Source organism: Arachis hypogaea, chromosome 13 (assembly GCF_003086295.3).
Source record: "Arachis hypogaea cultivar Tifrunner chromosome 13, arahy.Tifrunner.gnm2.J5K5, whole genome shotgun sequence".
In the NCBI taxonomy this organism is placed as follows: Eukaryota; Viridiplantae; Streptophyta; class Magnoliopsida; order Fabales; family Fabaceae; genus Arachis; species Arachis hypogaea.
The window spans coordinates 26,550,418-26,566,279 of NC_092048.1; the positions used below are offsets into that span (position 1 = coordinate 26,550,418).

Consider the following 15,862-nt stretch of genomic DNA (forward strand, 5'->3'; position numbering starts at 1 on the left):
TGCATTAATAATTTGTTAAAGAAGAGAAGACATAGTTCATTAGATTAAGTGAGGACAACAAAAAATTCAAGAATTCTTTTCAAATTCATAGGGAGGCGGTATCCTATTAGTACTAAATTTAAATTTATTTTATTTAAAATTAAATTTGATTTGTTGTTAGAATTTATCAAAAAAGTTTGATTTAATTTTGATTTATTTAGTAATATTTTTAAGTATTTAAAATTTAAATTAAATTTAATCTAATCTAACAAGATTAAATTTATTTTAAATTAATTATCATATTTTTAAGTATTTAAAATTTAAATCAAATTTAATATAATTTATAAAGATAAAATCTGATTTAAACTAATTAACAAATCTTAGGTATTAAATATTTAAATCAAATATAACCTAATTTAAAAAGATCAAATATGATTTAGATTAGTTAAGATTAATTTTGTAATCATATCTTTAGATTAATTTCACATTTTATAGCTTTATTCTAAGAAGATTTGATCCACTTTTTAGGTTGATCAATTAGGAATCTATTAAGTAAGTTTATAAGACATTTTATGGAGGTTGATCAATTAGGTTGTGCACGAATTTCTATACATTCAAGTAGGTGAATAATTTGCTTTGTTTGTTGACACCTTTTTACATGCGCACAACTTTTATTGGGCGTAAAAAATAGACAATGTGATTTTAGTATTTTACCATTGTCCAACGTGTGATAAGATAATGCTAGCTCATTCTTTCGCTTACCGTGTCACTGCCAAAAAAGGTTAAGGAATAGTACCCGGAGATTAACGAGTTTGGTTCACCGTTCAGAAGCTAAAAAAGCAGTTTATCCCATCGTTAACGAGTCAAGTACGAAGGAGTTACGGCTTTACTCAACCCCGCCGAGCAGGGAAGTGGAGGTACCAGTGTTGCAAGATCACTCTTTTGCTACCCATCCGTAACTCAATCACTCCGACAATCCCCATCTTCTTTTTCCAGCGATGCCGGAGCGAGACGACAAAGGTTGGGACTTCTACCTCCGAACGCTCTCCAACAGCTCCAGAGACTCCAACACTGCCAACGACCCCGCTTCCGATCCCTCTCTTCTTCATTCCGTAACTAACTCTTCCCCATATTTCCCTCTTTCGTAACAAAATTATTATTTAATTATTTCTTACTTTGTTTTTCTGAATTTTGATTAGGTGAAGAAGCTTTACGAAATTTGCAAGTCTAAGAATTCGGAGGACTTGGTAGCTAGGGTTTATCCGCATGTTAACAAGATCTTCCATCGAGCCGTCGCTTCCCGTTCTCAATCTCGAACCTCCAACGGCCTTCTCTTATTGGTTTATCTCCATTCTTTTATAATTCTTTCTTTATTATCATCACTTGATTTATCTTTTTGAAAGCACTTCGGATAAAAAACTTACGATTTTTCTTCCTTTCGTTCTCATTTCTTAGGCAATTCTTCAGTTTTTTCTAGACTTTGGAGAGGTTGTTCTTCATGATGCTGATCCTAGTCTTAGGACATTTTTTCGTTCGTGTTTGAGCAGGTGATTCTATATATTTTGATATATTTTCGTTCGGTTTCAAATTATATGGATAGTTATGCATGTGGTTTAATTCTTATTTTCTCATTAACGATTCAAATGCTGCATTTCACTCTATCTGAAGTCTTAATAATGGGAATGGAAGGGAGGAAGAGGGAGTGAATAGATTCTCAATGATTTTCAGGGACTTAGGCTTTCTACTTTTAGCTTTATTTTAGGAAGTTATCATCAAAACAGGGCTTATTACTCTTGTGACATATTTGTATCCTATTGCAGAGAGTTTGCTGATCCGGTTGTGGCAGAAGCAACTGTCGAATTTATCGTTTCCAACAAGAAGAAGCTTCTAAGTTCTTTCCCTAACTTATTGCCTCAGGTATGACCTAAGCTCTACTTGTTTTTTCGAGGATATATTTCTTTCAGTGTTTTCGAGCGAAAAAGAAGAGAAGCTAAAGGGTTTTGCTAACAAGAGTCCTAATGACACTAGTTAAGGATACCACAAACAAGATTTTAAATGGAAAATATAATTTTTTAAGTTTTCAATCCATTGAATCCGATGCTATTAAATTGAAACAGTCAAAGCCTTCTTTTTTAACTCTCTTAACCAATGCCTTAGGACACTGTTTGGCTAAACCTTAGAAGAAAATCGCACCTAAAGTTTTCCCAGGCAGTAAATTAAGAAGTTTGGTATGAGAAAATAGTTACTTGACAAAATGAGTATTATTTGTTATATGCATACTATTTTAGTTATAGAATCCTGGGTATGGCAGAAATATGTCACTGTTTGATTCAATTTTCTGATCTACAGTTTCTATGCCCATCTCCATATGTTTAGCTTTGGAAAATGGAGACGGGTAGGTTTCTTGATTCTAGAATCTAAGTTGAACTGTGAAAAGTTCAATCATATTAACATCTTGATTCTTGAGCATGTTCCCTTCTGCCTTTGTAACATTCTTCTTGTAGACTTATACCAGAATTCCGCTATCTGAAATTAGCTATCATAATTCATTTGGCAGTTTTTTCCTTTGTTGTTGAAACTGATCGCTTGGAATGGTGAAAGGTATGCATTCTTTCTTTCCTTTCTTTTTTCTTTAATTTTTTTTAATTTTATTTTGCGCTACGTGTGGGTGGGAGGTTAACCAACGAATTCCAACATATTCTGAATGAATAAAGACAATGGAGACAAATGGACCATTGATTTGCTGATCTAAGCTCTATTGCGTGCATCTTGATCAGTTGATCTTAAAATGATAAAAACAAAGTATTTCAAGTAGGTATGACAAAAATCAGATTAGTATCTTCTTAAAAGGTTGATAAACATTGAAAAAGAAATCTGTTTAACTGCATATTAGAAGAAATTAACGATTGAACTTTATCCTCAATTTTCAAGTATGACTGGAATAAAATATGATTGGGTCTTAATGGCATATATAGCTCTTCTTAAAAGGTTGATAAACATTGTAATTCTTTTATTATTTTTTGGAGTGTTAGGGTGTGCCTATTATTGGACCAGTTTTTGATAACTAGTTTTGCTGGTTTTGGTCGATGTAAGAACCAAGTTATTGTTGCTTTAGGCTGTCCATGTTACTCTTAGATCCATTTTGTTTGGAGTGTAACATTTATAGCTTCAAGGAAAATTCTTTGGGATAAGATTACTTGGTGAAAAGCTGAAGGTCTTTTTACCCTTACAATCATTGTTAAGGACTGTGTGGCTTTGCTATGTTTATGTTCGCATTTTGGTTCTCTTTGATTATTTATTTATTTTGGGTAAAGTATATTTTTTATCTTTGAAGTTTTCAAAAAGTTTCTACAATACCCTTGACGTTTAATTTGTTTCAATTTTGTTTCTTACATTTCAAATAAGTTTCGATTTTACGATTGAGGTTAAATTTTTTACAATTAACATATGGTCAAATTCATTTTTACGAAATTTTCTCCTAATAAGATCGACATGATCATCACCATCTCACTTCCACCTCTTGCCTTCAACCCACACTCAGCTACACCACCTCCCCCACCCCCCACCATCATTATCTCATCTTCACCTCTCTCCCCTTCACCCCACCCTCATCCTCACCACCACCAAAAACAGCAAGAACAGCAATAACAACAATAGATTCAACACAGCTTAACAACAGATTCAACAACAATAGATTCAACACAACTCAACAATAGCTTTAACAAAAATTCCAGTTAGATATTTCCCCTTCCATAGAAGCTAGATGCCTTACCCTTCTATTTGATTATTCAATTACTAAAATATTTTCCCTTCCCTTACAGTCAGTCCCCTTTTTTACATGTTGAAGGAATCTTGCTAAAATGAAAAGAAGCTTAAAGAAACATTACATAGATATTTCACGTAACTTGTATGTAGTTGCATTCTGTTAGTGTGCCTAATAGAGATTTTGACAAACAATTGTTACACCCACTTTTGCAGATTAGAGAAACAATTTTCGAAAGCTTTCCCTGGATTGATGTCACCTGGATCATTTATTCCGTTATTCCCATATTTAATAGACTTGCCGAGTAAGTTCATATGACCATTCATGTATTGTTTACTTCTACTTTTTCATAGAAAAATGTTATAACTTATTTCTCTTGTATGTTAATGACCTGTTGAGTACCTAACATAATCCTCTTCCTTTATGAAATATGAGTCTCTATATAAAGGCTTGCAACAAGCATGGCATACGTACAGTTGAAATTTTATAATAATGAATTGGGTCATGGATGTGATAAATGCCTTTTCAATAAAGAATTCATGTGGAAAGCTTTGCGTGGATAATTGTGAATTTATGAGTTGCAAGGGGAGTATAGAAAAATTGGCAGCATAAGGTGTCAACGATCAAGTGATAGTGATTGTAGGGTGCAAACCAAAATAACTATATGTAGGATGCCCAAACAAATAGGATAGCAAAAAATACAATTATGCATTAAGGAATAAGAAGATAAAGTTTTGGTCATGTAACAACAAATTAAAGAAAGTAGAAACATCAGTTTTCGCATGCTACTTAATGGAGAAACATAACTCCGTTTCACTTAGATTGTCTAAACACTAGTGAGAACCAAAATTAACCCTTTATTGTAGAATTCGGGAGTTTAAAGTAAAGGAATTATTGAAAAAGTAAATATTGGAGTTGGACCAAAGGGTGTTAGTTAGTTGTGTACCTTGAATCAGATGGAATCCTATGCATAAATCTAAATGGGTAAATACCTTAGCATAATAAAAGAGAGACTAATAATAAGAAAAATGGAATCCTATACATAAATTGAAACAGGTAAATACTTTTACTTCTTAAAAAGGCTATCATAAGAAACACTTAACTTCCATGCATCGGCACAATTACATGATCTCTTACATTTTATTGCCTTTTTTGCCCCCTAGTTCTGGTAGTGGCATTGGAGAGGGTGGAAAAAAGCTCAGGACCACTTATTGGAAATAGCATAGCTTCGATTCAGCAGAATACTGCTCCTAAGGTAATCTTCAATAAAATAAAATTTTGGAAAACAAAAAGAAAAGAAAAGTAGAGTCATTCTTACCTAAATTTGAAATTTAGGTGAATTTGGCACTTTTTTAATGCAGATGCTACTTGCCCTTATGGATGAAGCCTACACTGGTTCAACAATAGAAGATGGTGGAGGAGATTTTGAATCTGACGATAACAGTGCAATTGATGTATCTGATCCTTTGTTCCTCGAGCTTTTAAAGGATGAAAATGATGGTATCGCTGTATGGTTACCTTCTATCTGTTAAATATTATGTTTGCAGTATAATTTTAGGATGGTTCTTTAGCATTAAGCTTCTTTTTGTTTCTAATGTAATTCTATTTTATGCCAGGAACGTCCTTGGTCATCTCCAGTGATGGCAACTCTATTGCAGGCTGCTGCTAATAGTCCTTACTCTGATAGGCTGAAAGCAGTACTTAGCATGGCACCCCATCTTCTTGATGTTTACTTCTCTATAGCATTGCGTGATGTCAATGACTGTAAGTTTTATTCAATTTCAATGTTCATTTAACCTGGTATTGGTGCATTACACTGGGATCGATGAATTCTGTTGTGGGAAATATATTCATGATCTTGCTGCTTTTACAGCTTTCTTCCTCTTTTAAATTTGCAGCTCTGATCTGTGCATTGATTCCCCTTCTTATGTCAAGATTTGCTACCATATTTCCGGATAAAGTATTTTCTTATGAGGTACTGACTATTTCTTCTCTTATGATTATGACACACTGTTAGAATATCTGTTGAGAACTGGCATCTGACAATACATGAAGCTGCTTTTCTAGTTCTGTAGAGCACAGACCAGTCATTTGTTATTTAGCTTTCTGTAGGAGTACCTTGTGGTCTTAAAGAAAATTGTATTCTCACAGTTCTCATTAATTTCTTATTTCCATAAATGTCTGGTTTTGTGACTCTTCACTTGAACATCTAAATTTAGTTACCACAATGCGTTGGAACCCCCCTTGTGTGACTTAGGACACTTCCACTTTTGGTTACCCGATGTCAATAAGAATTTCTGTTTTATTTTTTATTTTTTTGAATTTTAACTTACTACATTATATTCTATTCTACTGTGCCTTCAGGTCCGAAACCGGCTTTTGGAGTTTATGCTTTCTACTTTTCAGCATTCTCCAAACTTCATTGCTCTTCTAAAGGTATCTTTCTCACAATATAGTATGTTTTATTTTTTCTTTATGCCAAATATAGTTCAGCCCTTAATTGGGTTTCTACATAGATCTCCTTGCAATAGCATACACTGATTGTGCTATGTGAGAGGTGATAAAAATATGGTAAGAGACAAACTTGAAAGACATCCAAATGGGCATGGACATATATCACAAGTATAAGCTTCAACGTCAATGCTTTATCCGATTAGGTGGGATCTGCTACATGGGTCAAACGACGTTATTATGCCCTATTGTGTATCATATTTGTAGTAAGCCCGTGAATGCTTAGTGTTCACCACCTCATTCAGATATGATAATTGCACTCATCTTTGATTAATTGGCTTGAATTCTATGGTTTAGTATAAGCTTCAATCTTGCCTTATTTTCTTTTACTATTAAAAATTGTTTTGAAGTTTAAAATAAACTCATTATTTGTGTGTTACTTCTTTTTCCTTTTCAAAATTTAAACGACCATATATGTGTCGTGTTCTGCCACATTGGAGTCAAAAATATGACATTGATAGATTCCAAGTGTCATAGAAGTTTGATATTGACATAATCTATACGTGTACTTGACACCATTATATGCTGCTCATACACAATTTTCCCCCTTTTGGGATGTGCCTTGTGTGGTTGTGCCCCATATTGCTATTTCTTAAAATTGCATTTTTATATTTAAAATACTGTTACGTATTCCTTTAGTGCTGTGATTTCACTTACCATTTCTGTTTTGCGAAGCTTATGCTTGTATGATTTTATTCCAGAAACCTATAATGGACAGACTTGGAGAAGCTTATGACAGCCCAGAAAAGGTTAGCCTGCAAATATTTTAACTATTTCCCAGAGAGGGATGCAACAAAACAATTAAGGGTTAAGAATTCATTGGATTTACTTTAGACAGAATTGGCATTGCAATTATGCTGGGCCATTGGAGAGCATGGTGGAGGTGGTGAATCTCACAAAGACGAAGCTCGTGAGCTTTTTGAGAGTTTAGAACTCCTTTTGTATGAAAACCTTTCCTCTAGGTATGGATGTAGGATAAACTTGCTGCTTCACGTGCAATGTTTCTTGGGTACTTGTGTGATGATGTGATCTACTTTCTTTACCTGGAAGTCGTCTCGGCATGACACAGGAGGTGTCCCTTGGTCCTGATAAGAATAACTACAGACGGTCATCACAATCGAGGCTTCTATGTTTTGTTATAACAGCCATTTCAAAGCTTGCTACACACCATCGCGAATTAGCACCAAGAGCACGTGTATCCTTGGGCAAGGTATTTCAGTGGTTTCATAAAGCAAAGCATAAGAAGGATTTAGCAATTTTCTGCCCTCTAATTAAGGGTCTATATCCCAGGTGGCCCGTTCTCGAATTTCAGATGTGAGGGTGTGGAGACGTGCATGCGATTTCCTGGCTCTGATGAATGATCCTGCTATATGCGCATCCATATTGGGGCCTTCACGGTCTTCAACAGGCAAAGTTGGCAGCATAAATTGGAATGAAGGTGCAACAAAGATGATTGCACACGTTCCTTTTTACATTCTAGGGGAACAAGAAGGTGAGAAATGCTTTCCGTTCATATTAATTGGTTATTCTTTTCAGGTGAACTATCAAAAACGTTTAGTTGCTGACAAAATTATCTTTAAACGATTAAAATGACTAAACTTTCTCCAAAGGATTTAAAAGCATGATAAAAATAATATATATATATATATATAGTAACAAGCAATATTTGTCTTTGACAAACGGTTTGCGAATTTGAATCGAATTTTTGTTGAAACATTTGGATTACTATTTAGAAGATTTATGCAAAAAATTAAAGCAAAATTCTATCTTTAGATTTTTATTTTTCATTTGTTTTAAAAAAATGTAGGCCACCAATAAAAAAGTCGCATAACAAATTGCTTGATGCAAAATACATAATTTTAATGATAAAAAAAATGTGTTTTTTTTTAATTATTAATGCTTGCAAAAAAAAAAATCAAAATTCGATATCTAAAATCCTTTTCGAGAATATATATCGAATATTTGGTTTTTTTTGTTTCATTTTTAAATCTTGAGCGCATTTTTGTTTTTTTTTTTCTTTTAAAAATAGAGTAATTACTCAAATCAATCCCAAGGATTTTAAAAGTGAGCATTTTAGTCCTCAAAGAAAATTAATACATAGATCAATTTCCAAAGTTTTACTCTGGCAGACAAATCAGTCGCTAGTCTATTTTCCGACAGAGTAATTAACCAAATCAGTCTCCAAGGATTTTAAAAGCGAACATTCTAGTCTTCAAAAAAATTTAATACACAGATCAATTCCCGACGTTTTTCTCTGTCAGACATAACAGTTCCTCTATCTAATTTACTTTTACTATATGTTAACATTTATTATTATTAGATTAGCTTTGTGCATGTGGATGATAACATTAGCATATTAATACACTCTTTTCGTTGGAAACAAGCAAGGTGAATAGTGATACTTTGAAATCCAAATTAAAATATTTTCTTTTAATACAAACAGGTTTTTTAAAATAGGAAATTGTCTGATTCTTGTTGACAATTTGACATTATACATATGGAATTAAGTTACAAATTTGACACACTTTTTTTTTTGTTACCATGGTTTTTCCACACATTATAAATCAAAGAAAAATAATATGTATGCCACATGGATGTGTATGTTAAATTAGTCTAATTATGAAGTAGAAATTCAGTTAGCTTCTTGAGTTAATTGATAATTTGGTGAATAAGTTGAGATTCAAGTGAAAATAGAAGAATAACTTTTATTATACTTAATTTCTAGTTATCACACTAAGTTAAGTTATATTAAATATAAAAATATCAAATGGTTTCAACATTGAGTTTCTTGTAGAATAATCTCTAATAACTTTATTGAACAACATTATTATTATTATGTGACAATATATATATACACTTTTTATATTTTTTATGCAAAATTTTTTTTATATTATAAATACATACATGAGATTCTAATGAATAAATTTATTATTATTTTTGTCCAAAAAATTATGGTACAGTATTATTGTGTAATTAATAATAATAATTATTATATTTTATTTTACTTTTTTTATGGATAGGGGACTATTATGTCTGACAGAAAAAAAAAGTTGGGAATTGATCTGTGTATTAATTTTTATTAGGGATTAAAATGTCTGCTTTTAAAATCTTTTGGAAACTGATTTGGATAATTATTTTGCCAGAAAAAGAACTAAGGACTAATTTGTCTGTCGGAGTAAAACTTTGGGGATGTTTTGTATTAATTTTTCTTGTGGACTAAAATGTCCGCTTTTAAAATCCTTAGGACTGATTGGATAATTACTCTTAGAAATATTTTTGTCAACATTTAATCTTTCGGTGGTATTTTAGGTGATTTAATCTTCTTTTTATCTGCATTACTTTCATGTTTTTCACATTTGGAGTACGAAGGGAATTGTATCTTGTTTTGTCATTGCTCAACTCTCCTGCACACTTGCCCGTGCATTGGTGCAATACCTGCTTGTGGCTTGACTATATGAATCTGAATTTGCTGTTTGACTTTGGCATGAACTGGATCACTGTCCCTTTTTCTTCCCCTGATTCCGAATCACTCGGAATTTGGCACTTATTTTTTGGTTTCTTTCTTGTTACAGGGCCGCCGTTTAATGATTTTTCATTCTCAGATATCCTTCCAGGGAGGTGATGAAAGCTATTGCATACCGTTGGGTCAGTTTGATCAATATTGATCACGATCCTCCTATAAGTAGGCACAACTCACGTAGCTATTTTCCTCTTCTTTTTTGGCTTCTAAAATGGACGCCTGAAACTTAGCACCTCTTTTCTCATCAAAACAATGGTTTGGCTTTTCCACTGGAAAGTAACACACCAATGGAATGTGATTATTGCGTTCCTTTTGGTTGTTATTCAAAATTTCTCATTCTTTCAATCTCCTTCAAAGTACGAACTACAAGGCCAGCTTGTCTATTTGTGGGAGGGTTAGAATATTTATTTGAACTTTTCGTTGTAAAATAACTATATTATCGAAATGTTCCAGTCATTATTTTCACAAACTTGTTAAACGTATCTCCTCTGATGTAAACTATTATTCCTTCCGATTTAGGATAACTCTATTTATACAAATTGATATATTAAAAGAGAAAATATACGAACTAATTTTTAATTAATCAATTCTTTCTTTTTACATTTATGATTTTTATTTTTTGGAAGATTTAAGTTTAATGTTTATAATTTAAGGTTTAGGGTTAAGAGTTTATGATTTAGAGTCTACTATTTTAAGATAAAATAATTTTAAAAAATGGTTGATGTTAGTTGAAAAATATTAATTTTCTAACAGTATTCATATTAAAACGATGAGTTCAATTAGGGAATTAGTTTTTTTAACTAATATAAATTAAGTTTTTTGAACTTTTTTTTTATTTTAAAATCCAATTTTTAAATCTTAAATTTTAAATTCATTCTAAATCTTTCAAAATGAGTTAAAGAAATAATTTATAAGTTAGTATTGACTAATTAAAAGTTAATTTTTTTATATTTATTCTGAAAAGGTTAATCTATTTGAGCACAATTAGTCAATTATTCTGTTGATACAATGATATATATATATAAACTGTGTTCATATTCTTTGATTTTGGTATACTAGTTTATAGACAATAATTGTATTCGGATATATTTAGTTTTTAATATAACAGTCTGTCCAAATAGACATTTATTTTAAACAAGGTAATAATTTTATGACTATATTGTTAAATCGCATCTTTTTTAGGGGGGCTTATTGTTTTATATCTCAAGGGAAAATGAGAGGATAGTCTCATCATAAAATGATTAAAATCCAGCAGCCAACAGGAGCAGCAAAGCAACAAACAACAAAGAAGCTAGATCGTAGATACTAATGCTCAAGGATACACAATTTTCCTTCATTTGCACGTTATTACTTTTTATAATTTTTTGTTCTTGTAACTTTTTAGTATATAAAATTTCTAAAAGATGTTTTTGGTAGTTTTTTCTAGGAGTGGCAAAGCGGGCCGGCTTGTCCAATCCGCCCTGCCCCGCCTACGTCCGCCTATAAACGGGGCGGACCGGCCCGCCCCGCCAACTAAAATAAGTTCAAAATGCTAGCCCGCCCCGCTTTATGGCGGATTGGCGGGCTAGCCCGCTTCTTTTTTTTTTGAAAAAAAAAATTCATTAAAATTAACCAAAAAATAATAATTAAAAAATAAAATACAAATAAAAAATAGTCAAATTATAATATAATTTTTTTACTAATTTTTTTAATTTTTAACTTCAATAAAATTGTTCAAAATAATATTTGTCAATAGAATCATCTTTATTTTAAAAAATAAGTCACATAATTTGAGCATATATACGAAATTGTAAAATAAAATAAATAAAATTAATAACTAAAAGAAGAATAAAAAAAAGTGTTTAAAAATTCTATAATTATTAATTTTATAATAGTAATCACTCTTTTATTTAATAAAAAAAATAAAAAAAATCATCGATCCGGCGGACCGGCCAGCCCCGCCCCGCCAAAACCCGCTAATTTGACGGTGCGGGTTTGGCGAATTTTTTTAATTTGGCGGGCTCCAAATCCTAGTCTAATCCGCCTTTTTTAGCGGGTTTAGCAGATCGGCCCGACAGACTCGACCCGTTTTACCACCTTTTTTCGTTAGTTTGTTTTATTAGAAGTTTATGCGATAACATAAAATATTAGCATGACAACATTATACGAGGTGAGAAATGCTAGACAATTAATCTTTTTTAATTACCAATCAAATCATAATTTATGGAGGCACTTTTTTTTTCACCTTTTTGTTCTTTTTTTTTATATCTTTTTTGTTATCATCATAATCATAATTATTCTCCTCATTATTATTTCCTCCTCCTCTTTCATTATCATCATCATCATCTTTTTTTTTTCAAGGTCATCGTCTTTTTTTTTCTTTCAAACAAAAAAAAAAAACTACAACATTCAGTTTTACACTTTTTAATTTCAATATGGAGGTAAAGGTTGGGTTGGACGCAGTTATGGAGAAGGGAGGTGCTTGACCTGTGTGTGGTGTCAGAACACCACAAATCGGACTATGCGAGTTTCTCATAGCTTGTCGGACGGTCCGACTTGTAGGTAAGAACACAGATTCATACAAAAATTCATATATATATATATATATACAAAACGCACAGTCCGATTTGCATGCTGTGAAATTCAAATTTTAATCCCTGCCAAATCGGACCTCCGATTTGTTAAGCAATTTTTGCCAACACAAAACTCTCACGGTTCGAGTTCTAATCCCTGGCACTCACATAAAACAGTCCCACAATTGGTCTAGCACGCCCTATTTCCATATCCAAGCACATCACATTCATGGGTTCCATAACAAAAAAATTGAGCCTTCAGTTTTATGCTTCTGTGCAAATTTTTTAATCGTTATTGTCGTCTTTTTTTTCTTCTTTTAAAAAAGAATAAAAAAACTGCAGCATTCTATTTATGTGTTACGTTTAAGAAATTTCAGTGTCTAAATTAAAAAATTTCTATGTCATGATTAAAAAATTTTAGTCCTATTTTTTTTATATATTTTTTTCAAATAACTCCTCATTCTTATTTTCATAGTTTTCTTGTTTCACACTGTTATAATTTTTATTGTTTTACCCTTTAAGAAGAACTAAAAAAAAGCCAAAAAAAAAGTAATAAAAAAATTAGGCAACTTTTTGTTTTATTATTTTATTTATCTTTTTTAACAATAAATATAAAAACTTTTGAAGGAAAATTACCGTAACTTTATAAATAAAAATATAGAAATTCAAAGAAACAAGAAGAATAAGAAAAAAAAACTGCAACATTAAATTCAGAACCTTAAAAAATTTTGATATCAAAATTAAAAAATTATTATGTCAAAATTAAAAAATTTTTTCGTCACGATTAAGAAAGTTTGATATTATTTTTCACGTGAAAAAGAAGTGTGTGATTAAATATGCATGTCTAAGAGTGATTTTTATTAGATTTATGCTAACTTGGTTGAATTTAATGAATAAAAATATTTAGATTTATAACGAGACTCATACCATATATTTAACTTGTCATAAACTCGTAATAGTTAATGACTCACACTCCAAAATATAAGAATTTAAAATAGGTCGTTTTTAAATTTTAATATATATAAAAATCAAGAAAAAAATTCAAATATTTTATATGATAAAAATTCACACGTAATTGTATTCACTTAAAGTTGATATATAAAAATTGTTAACTATTTTAACAAATTTTATTAAATTATTATTTAACCGTTTTTAACTATATCAACTTTAAATGAAAATAAATGCGGGTGAACCTTCACCATTTTGTATACACTATAAACTTATTTAAGCCTTAAAAGCATTACATTCCATCTCTCTCTGGTATAAGTATCATTCTCTATTTGTTTGCCTTATTTTTTTCGGTGACTATATTTTTGTTTGCCTTAGATCATATATCAACCCAATATAACAGTTGCTTCTTTAATTTGTTATTAAAGTTAACTTCTTTTATCTTTTTCTTTCTTTTTCTCTCAAAAAGGGCACCATTTTTACATTTCCAAATCGTCCAAATAACACCAACCAAACCAGTAAGGCATACCTTTCTCAGATTACTTAAATAGTTAAATGAATAAATTATCCTTGGTCTTATTCTAATCAATCAGTTTTTCTTGATGTTCTTCAATTTAAAATTGAACAAATTAAAGATAAAATGCATACATTATCAGCAGAAAAATCAATGAAACAATAAGTTACGTAAATACCTAATCTCTTAGCACATTGTAGCTAATTTAGAGGACTTAGTTTAAGATGTTATCCAAATAAAACATTATGTTGTTATGTAGTACACAACTTCTGATAAATTATACCTTGAACCCAAAATTATCAAATTTAAGAGGAATACATTTATGCAGACAAGCATCACTAAAAGAAATTATTAGCAACCATGAAAAATCTGAACATTGGGGGATTAGCTACAGAGATCTGCAATTGAAGTTGTGACTGAATCGCTAATTAGCTTCCAAAAAGTAAATGAATTTTAAGTAATAAATATTTTTTCTACATCACACGCACGGTACAGTCACTAGTTATATAGCTAGCAAATATTCTATGGCTAATCTCTATTGCAAAATTCATGGTGCAATAATGTACTAAAGTTGACAATGATAACTGCACAATGTTAATGCTTTTAATACAATCTCACTAAAAACTCAACCTTTCATTGGGCAACACTACCAATTTCAGCTAGTATTTTAAATAATTTTTTTAAGTTTTTATTTACGATTACTCTTCTCGCTTCTTTCTCTTTTTTCTTATTCACCAGCCATCTGCTGCCGACCTTTAAACTTTAACCTTAAATCTTAAATTTTAAATTCTAAATCTTTCAAAAATAAAAATTTAAAAGTTAATTTTAATACAAGAAAAATATAATAGTAGTTCGGCAGTTATCAAACTTATTATACTCTAATAATTTCCTGTCAATTATGTATAATTGATATGAAATTATTGTTGAACATCTAAATTCATGACATATTTTATATATTGATATTTACTTTTACCATATGAGGCCTAGAACAGCTGTTTCTGGTACTCAATAAGAAAAGATTGGATTTTGGATTTTACTATCTACCAATATATGTATGGATACACACTAGAATTTCTATTTTATAGCGAAGGTATGGATGATGATACCCCTAAAATAGTGCTACTAGAAAGCATCAGTGATATAAATATCCAGTTTCCTTTTACAGATAACACATAACAGGAATGAGAATTTTTTACTTTTGAGTGTTCCCTATGTGATGAGCAACCACAAGAAAAGACAAATATATGTTCCCTTTAGCCATAGTTTCAATATCTATATGCTCTGGGCTAATAACAACCTCAAATGGGAGGCAGAGAAGAAAGTTCAGATAAAAATCTCACCTTCAATTTCTACCACCCCTTTTTCCTTCTCTTTTTTAAATAAAAGATAGTTCATGTTAACGTTGAAAACATGGCTATCAAATTTGGTAGGGAACGCCTTCCTAACTTATTCTTAGTATTTTTATAACTAAAAAAAAAATACTCTCGTTCTAATAGAATGATTGATATTAAAATTGTCTACCTTTGTTTTTTCAGTTTGTACGTAAATAAACAAATCAACAACCAAAACTAAATTATAATTAAAAAATAAAAAATTATAGAAAACCAACTTTTTAGTTTGTCAACTTAGAATTTATAATTTAAGATGTAGGGAGAAGGGTTTATAATTTAGGGTTTAAATTTTAAAATAAATAAAATAATTTAAAAAAATCGACAAATATTAATTGAAAAAATTTAATTCTCTAGCATTACTCTTGAAAAAAAAATTTATGACATGCATAATATTAAAGATTTTATGATCTAAAGATTTAGAGTTTAATTATTGTTGACTCAAAAATATTAACATAATACAAATAAAAATAAAAATACAGCCTATATAAAAATTTATGTAAATTTAAAAAGAATTTTTTACATAAAAAAAACATGCTAAAAATATAATTATTTATGCATGTCTTCTTATCAAATTGAAGTTATAGGATAATTGCTTTGAAAGTGCATTATTTAGTTGAGTAAAATGGTTCAAACCATAGGTCTAAACTAGCAAACCCTAAAAATATTTGGCAATGAAGGAAAAAG

General features: G+C 30.7%; 1 protein-coding gene across 1 annotated transcript; it reads left to right on the forward strand.

Annotated features, from left to right (window-relative positions):
- The first annotated feature begins 716 nt into the window (after positions 1–716).
- LOC112737796 (uncharacterized) lies at positions 717–10,356 on the forward strand. The gene is made up of 16 exons (XM_025787905.3): positions 717–1,091; positions 1,179–1,319; positions 1,435–1,526; positions 1,800–1,896; positions 2,537–2,580; positions 3,958–4,046; positions 4,906–4,997; positions 5,104–5,250; positions 5,359–5,506; positions 5,641–5,717; positions 6,107–6,178; positions 6,955–7,002; positions 7,088–7,215; positions 7,304–7,463; positions 7,544–7,745; positions 9,826–10,356. Exons 1-16 carry the CDS (start codon positions 978–980, stop codon positions 9,873–9,875), a joined length of 1,701 nt encoding a protein of 566 aa, XP_025643690.1. The 5' UTR covers positions 717–977; the 3' UTR covers positions 9,876–10,356.
- Positions 10,357–15,862: the final 5,506 nt, after the last annotated feature.

What these genes read in the sequence shown, in the direction of transcription:
- LOC112737796 (XM_025787905.3), top strand. Translation starts at nt 978, where the DNA reads ATGCCGGAGCGAGACGACAAAGGTTGGGACTTCTACCTCCGAACGCTC. An exon ending in ATATTTAATAGACTTGCCGA is followed by an intron (nt 4,047 to 4,905) that starts GTAAGTTCATAT and finishes TTTGCCCCCTAG; the next exon opens with TTCTGGTAGTGGCATTGGAG. An exon ending in TATGAAAACCTTTCCTCTAG is followed by an intron (nt 7,216 to 7,303) that starts GTATGGATGTAG and finishes TTTACCTGGAAG; the next exon opens with TCGTCTCGGCATGACACAGG.